The following is a 17881-nucleotide window of genomic DNA, read 5'->3' on the forward strand; positions in this document are numbered from 1 at the left end:
AAATTTTGGTTGGGAGATCTTCGGAATATAAAACTCATATGTGATGATCAAGCGGCAAATTCAAGTGATTGAATGTACAAATTTTTATAGGCAAATTCTTATCTACCATTATTAAGTGATTAGTTGAAGTTGCATTATCTACCTTTTAGAGATGATAAAGAAATTGTCACAATTTTTATATTCAAGTGAATTAATTCCAATTAGTATGTTTATACTTAATAATCTAACTTAAAAGTCAAGAAAGAGAAAAAATTTCCCGCAAGTGATTGAACCTATAACTAAATACTTCATTGGCAAGGAAGGTGGAAATATTATTTTCAAGTCTAATATGTTATAGATAAAAGAATATCATCCTTAATTATCTTGATTATCTACTTTTGTTTTATATGTTTGTCTGTTTTATCATTCAATATCAAGAATTTCCTACACAAATCCAAAAACTAATTAATTAATCAATCAGCAATCACATTTTTGTTTCTATTGTACCACCAAATCAAGAAGAAAACGGTTCAAAAACGTTGATAATGAAGGCTCTTGCATATATTCACCGTCTTTGGCCTGCTTTTGTCACTTCTTATAAGGCTTAACTAAGATCACTATCACCATTTCTTTCTTTCTATCGATCATCACATAGCCATTGATTTATGGGAGTTGATAATGGTGATAATCCTCTATCTGACAAAGTTGTTATCCTCCTTATTGCCATGGGTTCAGCATTATTTGTTGTCTCATTGTACCATGTCATATCCATTTGTTTTTGCCGCCAACAACGAACCACCACAAACCAAAACTCACCACAACACAACCGCGACAACGAAAGCACATCGATGTCAGTAGCAAGCATCATTCCAACGCACAAGTACCTCAAGAGAAGTAAAGCTGGTGTTTCTGATGACGAAGGCGGCGACACGTGTGCAGTGTGTTTGGGAGATTTTGAGGAGGATGAGGAGTTGAGGACTATGCCTGAGTGTTTGCACTCCTTTCATGTAGAGTGTATTGACATGTGGCTCCATTCGCATTCGAGTTGCCCCATTTGTCGCGCCAGCGCCGCTCCTTCGCCGGCCGTGAATGAACAACATCGTAGCATAGATATTAGTCATAATACGGCTCCACTTGCTATCATGCAACATGGATTGGTGCGATGGTGAAGTTGTTAGCCTTGTTTTTATATGTAGGAGATTTTGATTCTTATGATTTTGAGGAGTCACGCAAATCTTAAGATTCTTTGAAGGTTACCCGTTTGGTTGAGTTTTTTTTTTTTAAATTTTGAAAATTCTAGTAACTCACACACGATGTCGTACGGGATGTTATGATATCTACAATTACACACAAAAAAACGTTAAAACAGAAGTGCATAAAAACAATAAATAACACAACAAATTATTCACCCAGTTCGGTATACAACAATACCTACTCTGGGGGTTACCAAGCCAGGGAGAGAATCCAATATAAAGCAGAATTAATTCGGAGTTAAACTCCCCCGTTTACAACTCCTCACTTAAGACCTACCCAATGTATTTCCAATTTATTCCTAGACCTGAGTATTTCCACTCACTCCGCCTCAATCACAATTAGAGAGAAGACACACTTCAAAAACACACATTGATCTGCTTAAAATCTTCAATCAAGAGACACACACTCGTGCTTAAAAGCTTAGAGTGAAAAAGTACATAAACAACCTATTCCAATACAATCATCAAAAGACAATTGCTTGGAATACACACAGCTACAAAACTACGGTTTTTCACAATTAACAAACTTTCTCTCTGCGTTCCAAATTAGGATTGCAGTCTTCTTATATGCAGCTCTTGGGCCTCGGGCTTTTTAAGAACCAAATTAGGGTTAACCAAGTTAACCTAATTTACACGTCATCTGGTTGTTACAGAATGTGCTATCAACGAAATCTTCTAGACGAAATATTCAGCACACAATAAAAAGTTTCCTAAAATGTAGATTGAGAGAAATCAGAAAACATAATAATAAAACATAACAGCTCCTGCTGTCAGACAAGGATGTCATGACATCGGTCATGACATTCACTAACAAAACCTGTATTAGCTTAACACATATGCAGCCTGCATAACACCATATAAATCATGTCATGACATCAGTCAAGACATTAAACATCCAGGAATGTTTTACCATAAAATGCAGCCAATTTAAAAACATCTACAAACATGATCCATTTTGAAGGATCTCTTAATTGTAATATTCAATTTAAACCGTATTTCATAAAAATATTGTTTAAGGGGGTTGATGGTAGTTATAGTCGAACCAACTTAATCTAGCACATTGACACAAGTTGAGCTCAATCTACTAGTCTACTAATAGATACGTATGAGAGACTATTAAGCAACTTTGAAATCTATGTGCTAGCAATACACTCAGTTATAACATGAGATGAGACAGTTGGATTGCGATACGACGAAGTAGTGTTTAAATTTGGACCATTCAATCTCGATTCAACTATCAAAAATGTTGTGGTTGCGTGTATAGGAAAAATTAATGATAATAGGAAATTTCGTTTGGTGTCCCATATATATTTTTTGGGATCTATTGAATCAAAGTTGATTTGAAGAACTGTAATGTAACGAGCCGAATAGATTACATATTTAGTAATAAATTATATGGTCACCTGATTTGTGGTATAATGTTTATAAACGCATGTAACAAATGTTGATATGTATTTTTCTCTAGAATAAATAGACATGTTGTATTCTTTCCAAAAAAAAGGAGAGTTAGAGAGAATAAGAGTGTAGAGAATTCGTGTTTTGTTATTTATTATATTTTTTCTCAATAATAGAAATGTTTATTTCGTCAAATATGATTTATCATGATAAACTGATAAATTGGTATTGAGATCTATGTCATATGCAAAGTTTGACGTGATAAAATTTTAGTGAAAAAATAACTTCAATATGTGGCAGGTGAAGATACTTGCTCTCCTCACGCATTAATAATGTGATGTGGCGTTAGAGAGAGAAGCTAAGTTATCAGCTGAAATAACATCCGCACAGAAAAATATGATAACGAAAAAGGCATATGTTAGAACAAGATTTGTTCTTATCAATTATCTTAGTTTTGATGATAACAATAATATGAATTTTGCTTAAGATAATATGGTACTCTAATCCAATGCAATTTCCCTTTCAGGAAATATATAAAGAGTACGCATAATTCAGCGCTCAGAAGTTGTGTCTCAAATGGTTCAGCATGCAACATCAGAACATGGTCTGGCAAGACATCAGAAGATGGTCGAAGCAGAATCAGAACATGGGTCTATGAAAGCATCAGAAGAACATGAGATCAGAAGCACTGAAGATCAGAAGATGGTATCACGCAACAGAAGCACTTCAAGATCAGAAGATCAGAAGATGCTATGCACCAAGCTGTTTGACTCTGATGATATTCAAACGTCGTATTCACAAACATCAGATCAGAAGGAAGTACACGTGGCAGACTACGCTGACTGACAAAAGGAACGTTAAAGCTACTAAAGGCTACGTCAGTAGACACAGCGTGAACAAGGCTCGAGGTAGTTGACAAAAGCGTATAACATTAAATGCGAAGCTGTACGGAACACGCAAAGCATTAAATGCATTCAACGGTCATCTTCTCAACGCCTATAAATATGAAGTTCTGATGAGAAGCAAGGTTAACGATTCTGCACCAAAACAACTTATATCAAACTTGCTGAAACGCTGTTCAAATCTAAACTCAGAATCTTCATCTTCATCAAAGCTCACTACATTGCTGTTGTAATATTTTAGTGAGATTAAGCTTAAACGTTAAGAGAAATATCACAGTTGTGATTATCGCTTTTAAGAAGCATTTGTAATACTCTTAGAATTACATTAAGTTGTAAGGAACTAGAGTGATCGTGTGATCAGTATACTCTAGGAAGTCTTGGCAGTTGGCTGAGCAGTTTGTAACTAGAGTGATCAGGTTGATCAGAATACTCTAGAGGAAGTCTTAGGAGTGAACTAAGCCTAGAGTGATCGTGTTGATCAGTAGACTCTAGAAAAGTCTTAGGAGTGAACTAAGCAGTGTTCCTGGAGTGATCAGTGTGTGATCAGAAGACTCTGGAAGACTTAGTTGCGGACTAAGTGGAAAACCATTGTAATCCGTGCGATTAGTGGATTAAATCCTCAGTTGAGGTAAATCATCTCTGCGGGGGTGGACTGGAGTAGCTTCGTTAACAGCGAACCAGGATAAAAATAATTGTGCAATTTATTTTTATCGTCCAAGTTTTAAAGTCACACTTATTCAATCCCCCCCTTTCTAAGTGTTTTTCTATCCTTCAGCATATAGCATCTTATTATTATCGCTAGGTGATGAAACTTTAGGAGAAGTATCTGGAGAAAAGACTGTTGAAAAGGTTTGGGCAAAGCTTGAAAGTCAATACATGACAACGTCTCTTCATAAACGTATTTGTATGTTGAAATAATTATACACCATGCAAATGCATGAAGGTGTGTTTATTCGCAAACATGTCGATAAGTTTCAACCAAATTGTTCTTTGTTTAAAGAATAATGATGTTGACGTTGATAATGAGGATAAGTTATTCTTCTTAGTTCTTTGCCACGAGCTTAGGACAATCTTATAGATACCGTAATTTTTTGTAGAAGTTCACTATCCAAGGAGGAATCAAAAATGTCCTTGCAGTCTAGGGTACCAAAAAGACAAATGGATAATTCACATGGAGACACTAGCTCAAGTTAGGGTCTACTGATAAGAGGAATAGTAGAGAAAAGGAAGAAGAACTTTTGAAAAAGGCGATCAAAGTCACGCAACATAAATAAGAACAATAATATTGTCATAATTGTTAAAGAGAATGGCATTGGAAGAGAAATTGTCCAGAGCTCAAGAAAGACAAAGCAGGTACTTTAGAGTTTAGTGGAGCAGTCATTGCCTCAATAGAATCTAATGTTAATAAAGATGATTGGGTTCTTGATTCAACATATACTTTCCATATGACACCTAATAGAGATTAGTCTGTCACATGCTTAGCAGAGCTGAGTTTTGTCCACATGACATCAAAGTAAAGAAGGTTATGTGTTCATGATCCCCTATGGTGACTGCATTCAAGATTGCAAAGAATCTGAATGAAGTTTCTCTGGAAGAGCTGATCAGTGCCTTGAGAAGCCATGAGATTGAGCTGGATGCAAATGAGCCTCAAAAGAAAGGTAAATCTATTGCATTAAAATCAAATATCAAGAAATGCACTAACGCTTTTCAGGCCAAAGAAGAAGATCCTGAAGAATCAGAATCTGAAGAAGAAGATGAATTGTCCATGATTTCCAGAAGGCTAAATCAACTCTGGAAGACCAAGCAAAGGAAGTTCAGAGGCTTCAGAAGTTCAAGGAAATTTGAACGTGGAGAATCTTCTGATGAAAGAAGATTTGACAAGAAGAAGGTCATGTGCTATGAATGCAATGAGCCTGGACACTACAAGAATGAATGTCCAAATCTTCAGAAGGAAAGTCCCAAGAAGAAGTTTCATAAGAAGAAAGGTCTTATGGCAACCTGGGATGAGTCAGAAGATGATTCAGAAGATGAGCAGGCCAACTGTGCGCTGATGGCGACAGAAGATGACAGATCAGAATATACATCAGAATCAGATTCTGAAGAGGTATTTTCTGAACTTACTAGAGATGAGTTAGTTTCCGGTCTAACTGAACTTCTGGAACTCAAGTCTCAAATTAGTCTCAAATACAAAAAGCTGAAAAAGCAATTTGAATTTGAAACAAAGAAGCTTGAGTTGGAGAATTCTGAATTAAAAGAAAAACTTTTAAAATTATCCAATGATGTTGGATCTCCTTCTGATTCAGAAAAATCCACTCCTAATCTAAACCATATTCTGAAAGAATATGATTTAAGTTTCAGGAAGTTCTTATCTAGAAGTATTGGCAGAAGTCAGCTAGCTTCTATGATATATGCTGTGTCTGGAAACAAAAGAGTAGGCATTGGTTATGAGGGTGAAACCCCATACAAACTTGAACCTGTTGATGAGATGAAAATCACATACAAGCCATTGTATGATCAGTTCAAGTATGGCCACTCACATGATATTAGGCACACTTCACATGCACAAAGTTTTCACATTACACACACTAAGAAGCATGTGACACAACCTAGGAAATATCATGAAACTCACTTTAAGAATTATCATGCTGTTCCTTCTATTGCTTACAATGCTAAATCCAAGTTCAAACAGAACTTGAGAAAATCTAACAAGAAAGGACCCAAGAAAATGTGGGTACCTAAGGATAAGATTATTCCTATTGCAGATATCCTTGGCTGCAAGAAGGACAAAGCACAACATGTCATGGTACCTGGACTCTGGATGCTCGCGACACATGACAGGAAGAAGGTCTATGTTCCAAGACCTGGTGCTTAAGTCTGGAGGAGAAGTCAAGTTCGGAGGAGATCAGAAGGGCAAGATAATTGGCTCTGGAACTATAAAGTCTGGTAACTCTCCTTCCATTTCTAATGTACTTCTTGTAGAAGGATTAACACATAACCTCTTATCTATCAGTCAATTAAGTGACAATGGTTATGATATAATCTTCAATCAAGAGTCCTGCAAGGCTGTAAATCAGAAGGATGGCTCAATCCTATTTACAGGCAAAAGGAAGAACAACATTTATAAGACAGATCTGCAAGATCTTATGAGTCAGAAGGTGACGTGTCTTATGTCTGTTTCTGAAGAGCAGTGGGTCTGGCACAGAAGATTAGGTCATGCTAGTTTGAGAAAGATTTCTCAGATTAACAAACTGAATCTGGTCAGAGGACTCCCTAATCTGAAATTCAAATCAGATGCTCTTTGTGAAGCATGTCAGAAGGGCAAGTTCTCCAAACCTGCATTCAAGTCTAAGAATGTTGTTTCTACCTCAAGGCCATTAGAACTCTTGCACATTGATCTGTTTGGACCAGTCAAAACAGCATCTGTCAGAGGAAAGAAATATGGATTAGTCATCGTAGATGATTATAGCCGCTGGACATGGGTAAAATTCTTGAAACACAAGGATGAGACTCATTCAGTGTTCTTTGATTTCTGCATTCAGATTCAATCTGAAAAAGAGTGTAAAATCATAAAGGTCAGAAGTGATCATGGTGGTGAATTTGAGAACAGATCCTTTGAAGAGTTCTTCAAAGAAAATGGTATTGCCCATGATTTCTCTTGTCCTAGAACTCCACAGCAAAATGGGGTTGTAGAACGAAAGAATAGGACTCTGCAAGAAATGGCCAGAACCATGATCAATGAAACCAATATGGCTAAGCATTTCTGGGCAGAAGCAATAAACACTGCATGCTATATTCAGAATAGAATCTCTATCAGACCTATTCTAAATAAGACTCCCTATGAATTGTGGAAGAATAGAAAGCCCAACATTTCATATTTCCATCCTTTTGGATGTGTATGCTTTATTCTGAACACTAAAGATCATCTTGGTAAGTTTGATTCCAAAGCACAAAAATGTTTTCTTCTTGGATATTCTGAACGCTCAAAAGGCTACAGAGTATACAATACTGAAACATTGGTTGTAGAAGAATCAATCAATATCAGGTTTGATGATAAGCTTGGTTCTGAAAAACCAAAGCAGTTTGATAATTTTGCAGATTGTGATATTGACATCTCAGAAGTTGTTGAGCCAAGAAGCAACGCATCAGAAGCAGAACCTCTCAGAAGCAAAGAATCGGAAGATCAAGTATCAGCTTCTCTGGAGGATCTAAGCATATCTGAAGAACCATCTGTCAGAAGATCATCCAGACTCATCTCTGGTCATTCAGAAGATGTCATTCTTGGAAAGAAGGATGATCCAATCAGAACAAGAGCATTCCTTAAGAACAATGCAGACTGTCAATTAGGTCTTGTATCTTTGATCGAGCCAACTTCTGTTGATCATGCTCTAGAAGATCCAGACTGGATAATTGCTATGCAAGAAGAACTAAATCAGTTTACAAGGAATGATGTTTGGGATCTTGTTCCTAGACCAGATGGATTCAATATAATTGGTACAAAATGGGTCTTCAGAAACAAGCTCAGTGAGAAAGGTGAAGTGGTAAGGAACAAAGCCAGACTGGTGGCTCAGGGTTATAGTCAGCAAGAAGGGATTGATTATACAGAAACCTTTGCACCAGTGGCCAGGTTAGAATCTATTCGTTTATTAATTTCTTTTGCCACTCAACATAACATCACTCTCTATCAAATGGATGTTAAGAGTGCCTTCTTAAATGGTTATATAGATGAAGAAGTTTATGTCCATCAACCTCCTGGTTTTGAAGACTCTATGTCTCCTAATCATGTTTTTAAACTAAAGAAATCATTGTATGGATTGAAACAGGCTCCCAGAGCTTGGTATGAACGCTTAAGTTCTTTCCTTCTAGATAATGGTTTCACTAGAGGAAAAGTGGACACTACTCTCTTCTGTAAAACCTTTGAAAAGGATATTTTAATTTGTCAAATATATGTAGATGATATTATTTTTGGAACATCTAATGCTACACTTGGAAAGGAGTTTGCTAAGTCTATGCAGGCTGAGTTTGAAATGAGCATGATGGGAGAACTCAAGTACTTCCTTGGAATACAAATAAATCAAACATCAGAAGGAACGTATGTTCACCAAACCAAGTATGTGAAGGAACTTCTGAAGAAGTTTAATCTTCTAGACTGCAAAGAAGCCAAAACTCCTATGCATCCAACATGCATTCTAGGTAAGGATGAGGTAAGTAAGAAGGTAGATCAGAAGTTATACAGAGGTATGATTGGATCTCTTCTATATTTGACTGCTTCTAGACCTGACATTCTGTTCAGTGTTTGTTTGTGTGCTAGATTCCAATCAGATCCTAGAGAATCTCATTTAACTGCTGTTAAGAGAATTCTAAGGTATCTGAAAGGTACTACTAATGTTGGTTTAGTTTACAAAAAATCTAAAGAATACAACTTAGTAGGATTCTGCGATGCTGATTATGCTGGAGACAGAATTGAAAGAAAAAGTACTTCAGGAAGTTGTCAATTTCTTGGAAGTCACTTGATCTCCTGGTACAGCAAGAAGCAAGCAACCATTGCTCTATCAACAACAGAAGCAGAATATGTCGCAGCTGCTGGTTGTAGTACACAGATGCTCTGGATGAAGAGTCAGTTGGAAGATTATCAGATATTTGAGAGTAACATTCCTATATTCTGTGATAATACTTCTGCTATATGTTTATCTAAGAATCCTATTCTTCATTCAAAAGCTAAACATATTGAGATTAAACATCATTTCATAAGGGACTATGTTCAGAAGGGTGTTATTTCTTTAAACTTTGTGGATACAGACCATCAATGGGCTGATATCTTTACAAAACCCCTAGCTGAAGATAGGTTTAAGTTCATTCTGAAGAACATCAGTATGGATTTATGCCCAGAATGAGAAGATGAGAAGTTCTCATGTATGAGTATCTTCTGAAATGAATGTGGAACATTTTTTTTAATCAGAAGTTCTGATTGAATTCTTTTAGAAATTATGATTCGGTTATTACTAACGTTTCATTGTCTAAGTTGATTCAGAACCTCTTTTAAAGCAAAACAGCTGTTACGTTTTATCTCGGGATGGTAAACCTGTCGTTACTATTCATGGATAAGCGCGCGTGCAGTTGAAGGGACGCCGACCATAGGTAACTGTGCTAGTCACCTCATTTGTCTTTATTATCTCTCCTCACGTCACGTAACATTAAATGCTAGTCATCATTCGTTTCATTTTATTTTCTTTTAAATACTCTTCAAAATGGTTTTTGGTTTCCTATCTCCTTGCATTCCTCTTAAAGTTTTTTTTCTCTCTCTCTCTCTCGTTTTTCTTTTCTTCTCTCAAAACCTAGCGTTCACCCTAAGTCTGTTGAAGCTCCATGACTCAAAGGCGACAGATCTCTGTGCATCTCGGGATGGCTCTTCTAATACCTCTCAAGTCAGAATCCTTCTTTGATGTTGTTATCAACTTTCATCCAAAGACAGAAGACTTTCTTGAGTTGTGGGAAGATATGCTCAACTTCTATGTTGAGTTTCTTGACCGAATGTTGTTTTTTTTTAATTTTTGTAGTCATTTCCTCTTTGGAAATTCTACTTTGTATTTGCTAGGAATGTCTCTCATCTTGTTAAACATAGGAACCTTTTGTAATATCTTTTGATTATCAATGAAAAGTTTCTTTGTGTTTTACATTCCAGTAAATGTTTTCTTTTGTCTTTTGCATCTGAATCTTTTGAAATATTCTTTTTGATGTTATGACAAAAAGGGGGAGAAGATAAATGATAAATGATTTGATTAAATCTATCAGTTGCTGGGTAAAGGCTCCCACACATTCACTAACAAGAACTGCAAGTTCTATATGGTTTAAGTGTTTTGCAGGTACAGAGAAGTGAAGTGAATCTTCAGAAGCAAACACTAGAAGCAAAACCATGGATACTGAAGCAAGCTGAGTGCTGTCAAGCTTCAGAGATCAGAAGCAAGAAAGAAGAATGAATCAGAAGCACTGATAATAGAATTTGAATATCATTGTCTATCCTGTTCTGACAAAATTCTATTTGCTCTGATACATATAATGTTATGGCTCCGATACATTATTAGCTCTGATACATTATATCAGCCTATATGGCTCTGATACATATAATGTGTTCAAACATACGTTTCATGTTCTAACTCGTTCATGCTGACTTTTGTCGTTTAGTTTTTGTTCTGTAACATTTCAGGATGTAGAGATGCTCTGATGATGCTCTGGTACATTCAACAATGTTTTGATACAAATCTAGCATGAAGTGATGTTGGTAGACATTCAAAGTTCTGAAGCTATCCGAGGGAAGCAGAAATCAGAAGATGTGAATGTTCTAGAAGATCCAGAAAACTCAAGTTCTGAAGCTGTCCTGAATGGAAGCAGAAATCAGAAGCTGTGAATGTTCTGAAGATCAAAGAAATTCAAGTTCTGAAGCTGTCCTGAATGGAAGCAGAAGTCAGAAGCTGTGAATGTTCTGAAGATCAAAGAAATTCAAGTTCTGAAGCTGTCCACGATGGAAGCAGGAATCAGAAGCTGTGAGTGTTCTAAGGATCTAAAGAAATTCAAGTTCTGAAGCTGTCCAATGGAAGCAGAAGTCAGAAGCTATGAATTCTCTGAAGGCAGAAGCTTATATGATCGTCTCTACCGAAATAATCAGGGAAGTCTTTTATTAAAGTTCTTCGAGTATTTATTTCAGGGGGAGATTATTTATCTCAGGGGGAGATTGTTAATCTCAGGGGGAGACATATTCATATGCTTATGCTATAGCTGTGTAATTTGTCTTTTGCCGTCTACTCTTTCTGATCGCAAATTCATATCATTTATATATGTTTTTGTCATCATCAAAAAGGGGGAGATTGTTAGAACAAGATTTGTTCTTATCAATTATCTTAGTTTTGATGATAACAATAATATGAATTTTGCTTAAGATAATATGGTACTCTAATCCAATGCAATTTCCCTTTCAGGAAATATATAAAGAGTACGCATAATTCAGCGCTCAGAAGTTGTGTCTCAAATGGTTCAGCATGCAACATCAGAACATGGTCTGGCAAGACATCAGAAGATGGTCGAAGCAGAATCAGAACATGGGTCTATGAAAGCATCAGAAGAACATGAGATCAGAAGCACTGAAGATCAGAAGATGGTATCACGCAACAGAAGCACTTCAAGATCAGAAGATCAGAAGATGCTATGCACCAAGCTGTTTGACTCTGATGATATTCAAACGTCGTATTCACAAACATCAGATCAGAAGGAAGTACACGTGGCAGACTACGCTGACTGACAAAAGGAACGTTAAAGCTACTAAAGGCTACGTCAGTAGACACAGCGTGAACAAGGCTCGAGGTAGTTGACAAAAGCGTATAACATTAAATGCGAAGCTGTACGGAACACGCAAAGCATTAAATGCATTCAACGGTCATCTTCTCAACGCCTATAAATATGAAGTTCTGATGAGAAGCAAGGTTAACGATTCTGCACCAAAACAACTTATATCAAACTTGCTGAAACGCTGTTCAAATCTAAACTCAGAATCTTCATCTTCATCAAAGCTCACTACATTGCTGTTGTAATATTTTAGTGAGATTAAGCTTAAACGTTAAGAGAAATATCACAGTTGTGATTATCGCTTTTAAGAAGCATTTGTAATACTCTTAGAATTACATTAAGTTGTAAGGAACTAGAGTGATCGTGTGATCAGTATACTCTAGGAAGTCTTGGCAGTTGGCTGAGCAGTTTGTAACTAGAGTGATCAGGTTGATCAGAATACTCTAGAGGAAGTCTTAGGAGTGAACTAAGCCTAGAGTGATCGTGTTGATCAGTAGACTCTAGAAAAGTCTTAGGAGTGAACTAAGCAGTGTTCCTGGAGTGATCAGTGTGTGATCAGAAGACTCTGGAAGACTTAGTTGCGGACTAAGTGGAAAACCATTGTAATCCGTGCGATTAGTGGATTAAATCCTCAGTTGAGGTAAATCATCTCTGCGGGGGTGGACTGGAGTAGCTTCGTTAACAGCGAACCAGGATAAAAATAATTGTGCAATTTATTTTTATCGTCCAAGTTTTAAAGTCACACTTATTCAATCCCCCCCTTTCTAAGTGTTTTTCTATCCTTCAGCATATAGCATCTTATTATTATCGCTAGGTGATGAAACTTTAGGAGAAGTATCTGGAGAAAAGACTGTTGAAAAGGTTTGGGCAAAGCTTGAAAGTCAATACATGACAACGTCTCTTCATAAACGTATTTGTATGTTGAAATAATTATACACCATGCAAATGCATGAAGGTGTGTTTATTCGCAAACATGTCGATAAGTTTCAACCAAATTGTTCTTTGTTTAAAGAATAATGATGTTGACGTTGATAATGAGGATAAGTTATTCTTCTTAGTTCTTTGCCACGAGCTTAGGACAATCTTATAGATACCGTAATTTTTTGTAGAAGTTCACTATCCAAGGAGGAATCAAAAATGTCCTTGCAGTCTAGGGTACCAAAAAGACAAATGGATAATTCACATGGAGACACTAGCTCAAGTTAGGGTCTACTGATAAGAGGAATAGTAGAGAAAAGGAAGAAGAACTTTTGAAAAAGGCGATCAAAGTCACGCAACATAAATAAGAACAATAATATTGTCATAATTGTTAAAGAGAATGGCATTGGAAGAGAAATTGTCCAGAGCTCAAGAAAGACAAAGCAGGTACTTTAGAGTTTAGTGGAGCAGTCATTGCCTCAATAGAATCTAATGTTAATAAAGATGATTGGGTTCTTGATTCAACATATACTTTCCATATGACACCTAATAGAGATTAGTCTGTCACATGCTTAGCAGAGCTGAGTTTTGTCCACATGACATCAAAGTAAAGAAGGTTATGTGTTCATGATCTCCCACAATTTTTGTCGAAGCACAATGATCTTTGATGAATGTGTTGTACGCAATTTTATCAAAGATGAATTCGGGTTTGGTCTTGGTGGGTGTTGAAGGCTCAAAAGCCTCTCCAGTTGATCGAAGACCAACAATAGAAGCGATGTCGAAGAATGTGTGGGTTACCATCCCACAAGGCAGCTGGAAAGTGATGGTGGTGGTTTCTCAAAAACACGTGGCAGCAAGAAGCATGTGTGGGTTGTACCTGGGGCCAACTCTTGAAGGTTGTACTAGGTCAAAGATACCTTGGTCTTGTCATTTAAAATTTTTTTCTGTTTAACCCTGTCCAATCACTTGATATATGCAGGGTCATTGTCAGTAGGAGGGGATGACCTAAAACTCGTCTTCTTTAAGAAGCTAAAGTCAAAGGGTTGGTCATGAAAAAACAAGGGTTTGCATCCTGGGTAGCTGGGAAAGAAACATTTCATATGGTAGGTTTTTTAACACGCCTTAGAAGAGGGCCCATGAAAGGATAATTAATACCTAAAATAGGGTATGATATCAGTACGTCGGAATACCAAATCTTTCTCCTCTCATTCTCCATGGAAGGCTCTAGGATATATGTGTGACCATTCACCAGAAAAGGTTCTTCAATGCAAAAGACAAAAGGAGGATGTGGAGCGTTTCTAATTATGCTCTTGGGAGCCATTGTTAATTCTCAGAAGTTGTTTGGTGAGGAAAGGGAAATTCATGATATCTTGCTAGATTGCTTCCAACCCGATGTCCTACATGTGTAAGAGCTGTGGTACGCACACTTTTCATGTTTCACTCTACTACGTTTTTTATTTCATTCATATACTTGGGTGTTATGACTTAGCGTATTAAACTTATGTGTTACACCACTTCAAAAACTTACTGTATCAAAAATCCATCATCATAATTCTCACATAATTCTCGTTTCAATCATCAACACAAGTTTTTATAAAAGACACTTTAAGAATACACTTATTCTTATGAGTTGATAATATTTGTTATATTTAACTAAAATTTCTTTAAAATATGAAATTCATTTTCATTTTTTTATAATTAAGACAGGATGAATGATTTTTTTACTTATATGCCACAAAAATAAACAAAAATACCAATTTGCCCCAATTTGAAAAAAATTCCCTTTCTGCCACCTTTCCAGTTATGGTTCCGCCAAGGGTTGGCTGAACTTATGCATGTATTTTATTTTCATGTTGGGGTTCGGCTAAGGGTTGGTTGAACCCTAACTAGGAGTTATTTTTTTGTTTTTTAATTTGTATGAATTTATTTTTAATGTTTTTGAGTTATTAATAATATTAATTAATTATTTTAAATATTAATTTAATTTAATAATTTTTTAAAATATAATATAATAATTTTATATAATAGTTTTATAATTTATTTAATAATATATTTTGGTTAATAAATTAAATTTTTTTGGTTTTCTAAAATGCCACACAATTGAAAAAATGAAATTTGTAATGGACGGTGGTCTATCTCAGCAAAACGCACCTCCTCAACCTGAAATGGACAGCATTAAAATTTGATTCAAAATATTTATAATGTTTTCCTTTTCCGATTGAGGAGTTGCATTTTGCTGAAATTGACCGCCGCCCATTACAAATTTCATTTCTTCAACAGTGTGGCATTTTGGAAAATGAAAAAGAATTAACCTTCATAGATTCAGCCAAAGGTGACTACCTGAATCACTTTTTCCAACGTGCGGCATTTTGGTATACTCGTTTCAACTGTTTCGTCGTTAAATTACCAAAAAATATTATATTATATTATATTATACTATTAAATAAATTATAAAAATTATATTATATTAAAAATATATATAAATTAAATTAAATTAATATTTAAAATAATTAATTAATCTTATTAATAACTCAAAAGCATTACAAATAAATTCATATAAATTAAAAAACAAAACAAAAAAACTCTTAGTTAGGGTTCAACCAACCCTTGGCCAACCCCTAACATGAAAAAAATGCATGCATAGGTTCAACCAACTCTTGGCCGAACCATAACTAGAAAAAATGGCAGAATGGAAAAAAAAATTCAAATTGTGGCAAATTGGTATTTTTGTTTATTTTTGTGCCATGAGTAAAAAAATCTCAGGATGAAGTATCTACTTGCATGTTACAATTGAGGGGAGTTATTATTGTTATCATGCTAAGCCATGTGATGCTGGATCTGTTGCATGAGAAATGCATGTGTATGTCAGTGTCAGATCTTCTGTCCTTCCATTTATAACAACAAAACCGAATCGAGCTAGCAAATTAACTATCTACACCAAAGGTCAACATGTCAGTACAATTATAGAAATAACTAATTGTAAGTAGATTGTCTTCATAGTTAGAGATTAAAATATGTTACTTAGACAATAACCATATTAGGTTTATGTTGGATCATATTCTCTTCATAGTGGATAAATAAAAGGGAAAAAGCACCTAAAATAATCCATTTTGAGAATTTCTTTTTTCACCTCCCTATGGGGCTAACCCAGTGAAAACCCCTAAATACACCTATTTTGGAAATACATTTTCGAAATAATTCTTTTTTCAAATTTTTCCAAAATTCGGAAATGCATTTTCGAAATTCCATTTTTTGGGATTTCGGAAATACACTTCCGAAAAAGCGCAAAAATTTTGAAGTATAGAATTATTTTGAAATGGTGGTTTAAAATTAAGATCTTCAAAGATTTATACTATTTATTAGTTAATAAATTGACAATAATGTTTCTTATGACAAATATATCGATTTTAATTATAGGGAACAACTATTTCAAATTTTGGACCGATCAAATAAAACATCTTATAAATGGAATATTTTAGAATAAAAAAAGATATTTTAATAATTTTGAAAATTTGTTATATTGAATTAATAATGATACACAAAATTAGAATGAATTTATTATATTAGAATGACCCAAAAACTTGTCATATTCAATTCATTTTATTTCTATCAATTAATAATTTTTTTTTATTTTGATGCTTTGTTTCTTTATTCTTTTGAATCTATCAACTATTATTTTTAGTATATTAAAAAATTATAAATTTTGATTCCTCTAAATTATTTGCTACTATTTTAATTAAAAAAAAAATTTGCAAAGTTTCACGTGGTGCACTTATGTATTTTAAATAATTTTTTTATGACATTTCATCAATACAAATTTAAATTATTATTAGTTTAATAATTTTCCTATTTAAATTTTAAATTTAATTAATTTATTTATAAATTTGAGTTAAGCTTTAATTGTTAAAATTAAAATTTTAATTGAATTTTTTAATAAATTTTATTAGTTTTAGATATTTTATAATTAACGTAATAAATTTTAATTAAAGTTAAAATTATATTTTGTAATTAACTATTAAACTATTTATATTTATAATTTAGCGATTTTATAATTAACGTAATAATTTTTAGATAATCTCAATAGTTTAGTTAAATAGTTACAATTTTATAAATAATTTATTTAATAATTCAACTATTTACTTTTTAAATAGTTAATAATAGTTAAAAAATAAATTAATAAAGATTAAAGTTATAAATAATTAAATTAGTAAAATAATAATATTTTAAGTTTTATCAATGGTATATAAAATACTCACGGTATTTGTATATTCAGTATATTAAAATATATATAAATTTTTTGATTAATTTATATGTTCTAATGATTATTTAATGACATATCATTGATAAAATATATATTAAAAAAATAAATGAAGATTAAAAATAAACAATTAAATTAAGAAAATAATAATATTTTAAAGTTTTATCAAAATGAAAAGAATTAATATTTAAAAAGAAAAGATTGAATAATTATTTTTACTAATTTAAAGTTTTATGTATAGAATTAAAGTACCAAAATTAAAAGAATTAGTTTTTTTTTAATAAGCAATTTGACCTTGAGAGGAGCACACTTTCAAAACTCAAGCGTTTCACCGCTAGATCACACACACGCACACAATTAAAAGAATTAGTAATTGGCAGACATAAATATAATTAAATACAACTTTTTATTTTTTTAAAGAACACTTAATATAATATTGGAAATTAATCAATTAATTTTATTAGGCAATTATATAATCAATTAATTTTAATCTAATCTTGGTAATTATATAATTTTAATTAATACAATTGATTCACCTTGATTTTTGTTTTCTGTATCAGACAATATTTCGGAAGTGTACTTCCGAAATATTCCAGGGGAGGTGAATTCGGAAGTGCATCTCCGAATTCACCTTTTTATTGGAAAAAAGGGTATTTTCAGAAATATATCTCCGAAAACACCTTTTTTTTCATAAAAATAAAGTGTTTTCGGAAGTGCACTTCCGAAATCAATTTTTTAAAAAAAAAAATGATTTCGAAAATGTATTTCCGAAATATAAGGACATTTTGGGATTTTCGCTGGAGGTGATCAAGAAAGTTGAACTAAAATATATCGCTGGAGGT

The 17881-nt window shown here is 34.0% G+C and overlaps 1 protein-coding gene across 1 annotated transcript; it reads left to right on the forward strand.

The window, feature by feature from the left end:
- Positions 1–627: 627 nt before the first annotated feature.
- LOC131646660 (E3 ubiquitin-protein ligase ATL59-like) lies at positions 628–1148 on the forward strand. Its single transcript, XM_058916642.1, has one exon. The coding sequence runs from the start codon at positions 645–647 to the stop codon at positions 1146–1148; it is 504 nt and encodes a 167-aa protein (XP_058772625.1). The 5' UTR covers positions 628–644.
- The last annotated feature ends 16733 nt before the right edge of the window (positions 1149–17881 follow it).

The sequence above is a fragment of the Vicia villosa genome, linkage group LG2 (genome assembly GCF_029867415.1).
Source record: "Vicia villosa cultivar HV-30 ecotype Madison, WI linkage group LG2, Vvil1.0, whole genome shotgun sequence".
Taxonomy (NCBI): Eukaryota; Viridiplantae; Streptophyta; class Magnoliopsida; order Fabales; family Fabaceae; genus Vicia; species Vicia villosa.

What these genes read in the sequence shown, in the direction of transcription:
- LOC131646660 (XM_058916642.1), top strand. Translation starts at nt 645, where the DNA reads ATGGGAGTTGATAATGGTGATAATCCTCTATCTGACAAAGTTGTTATC.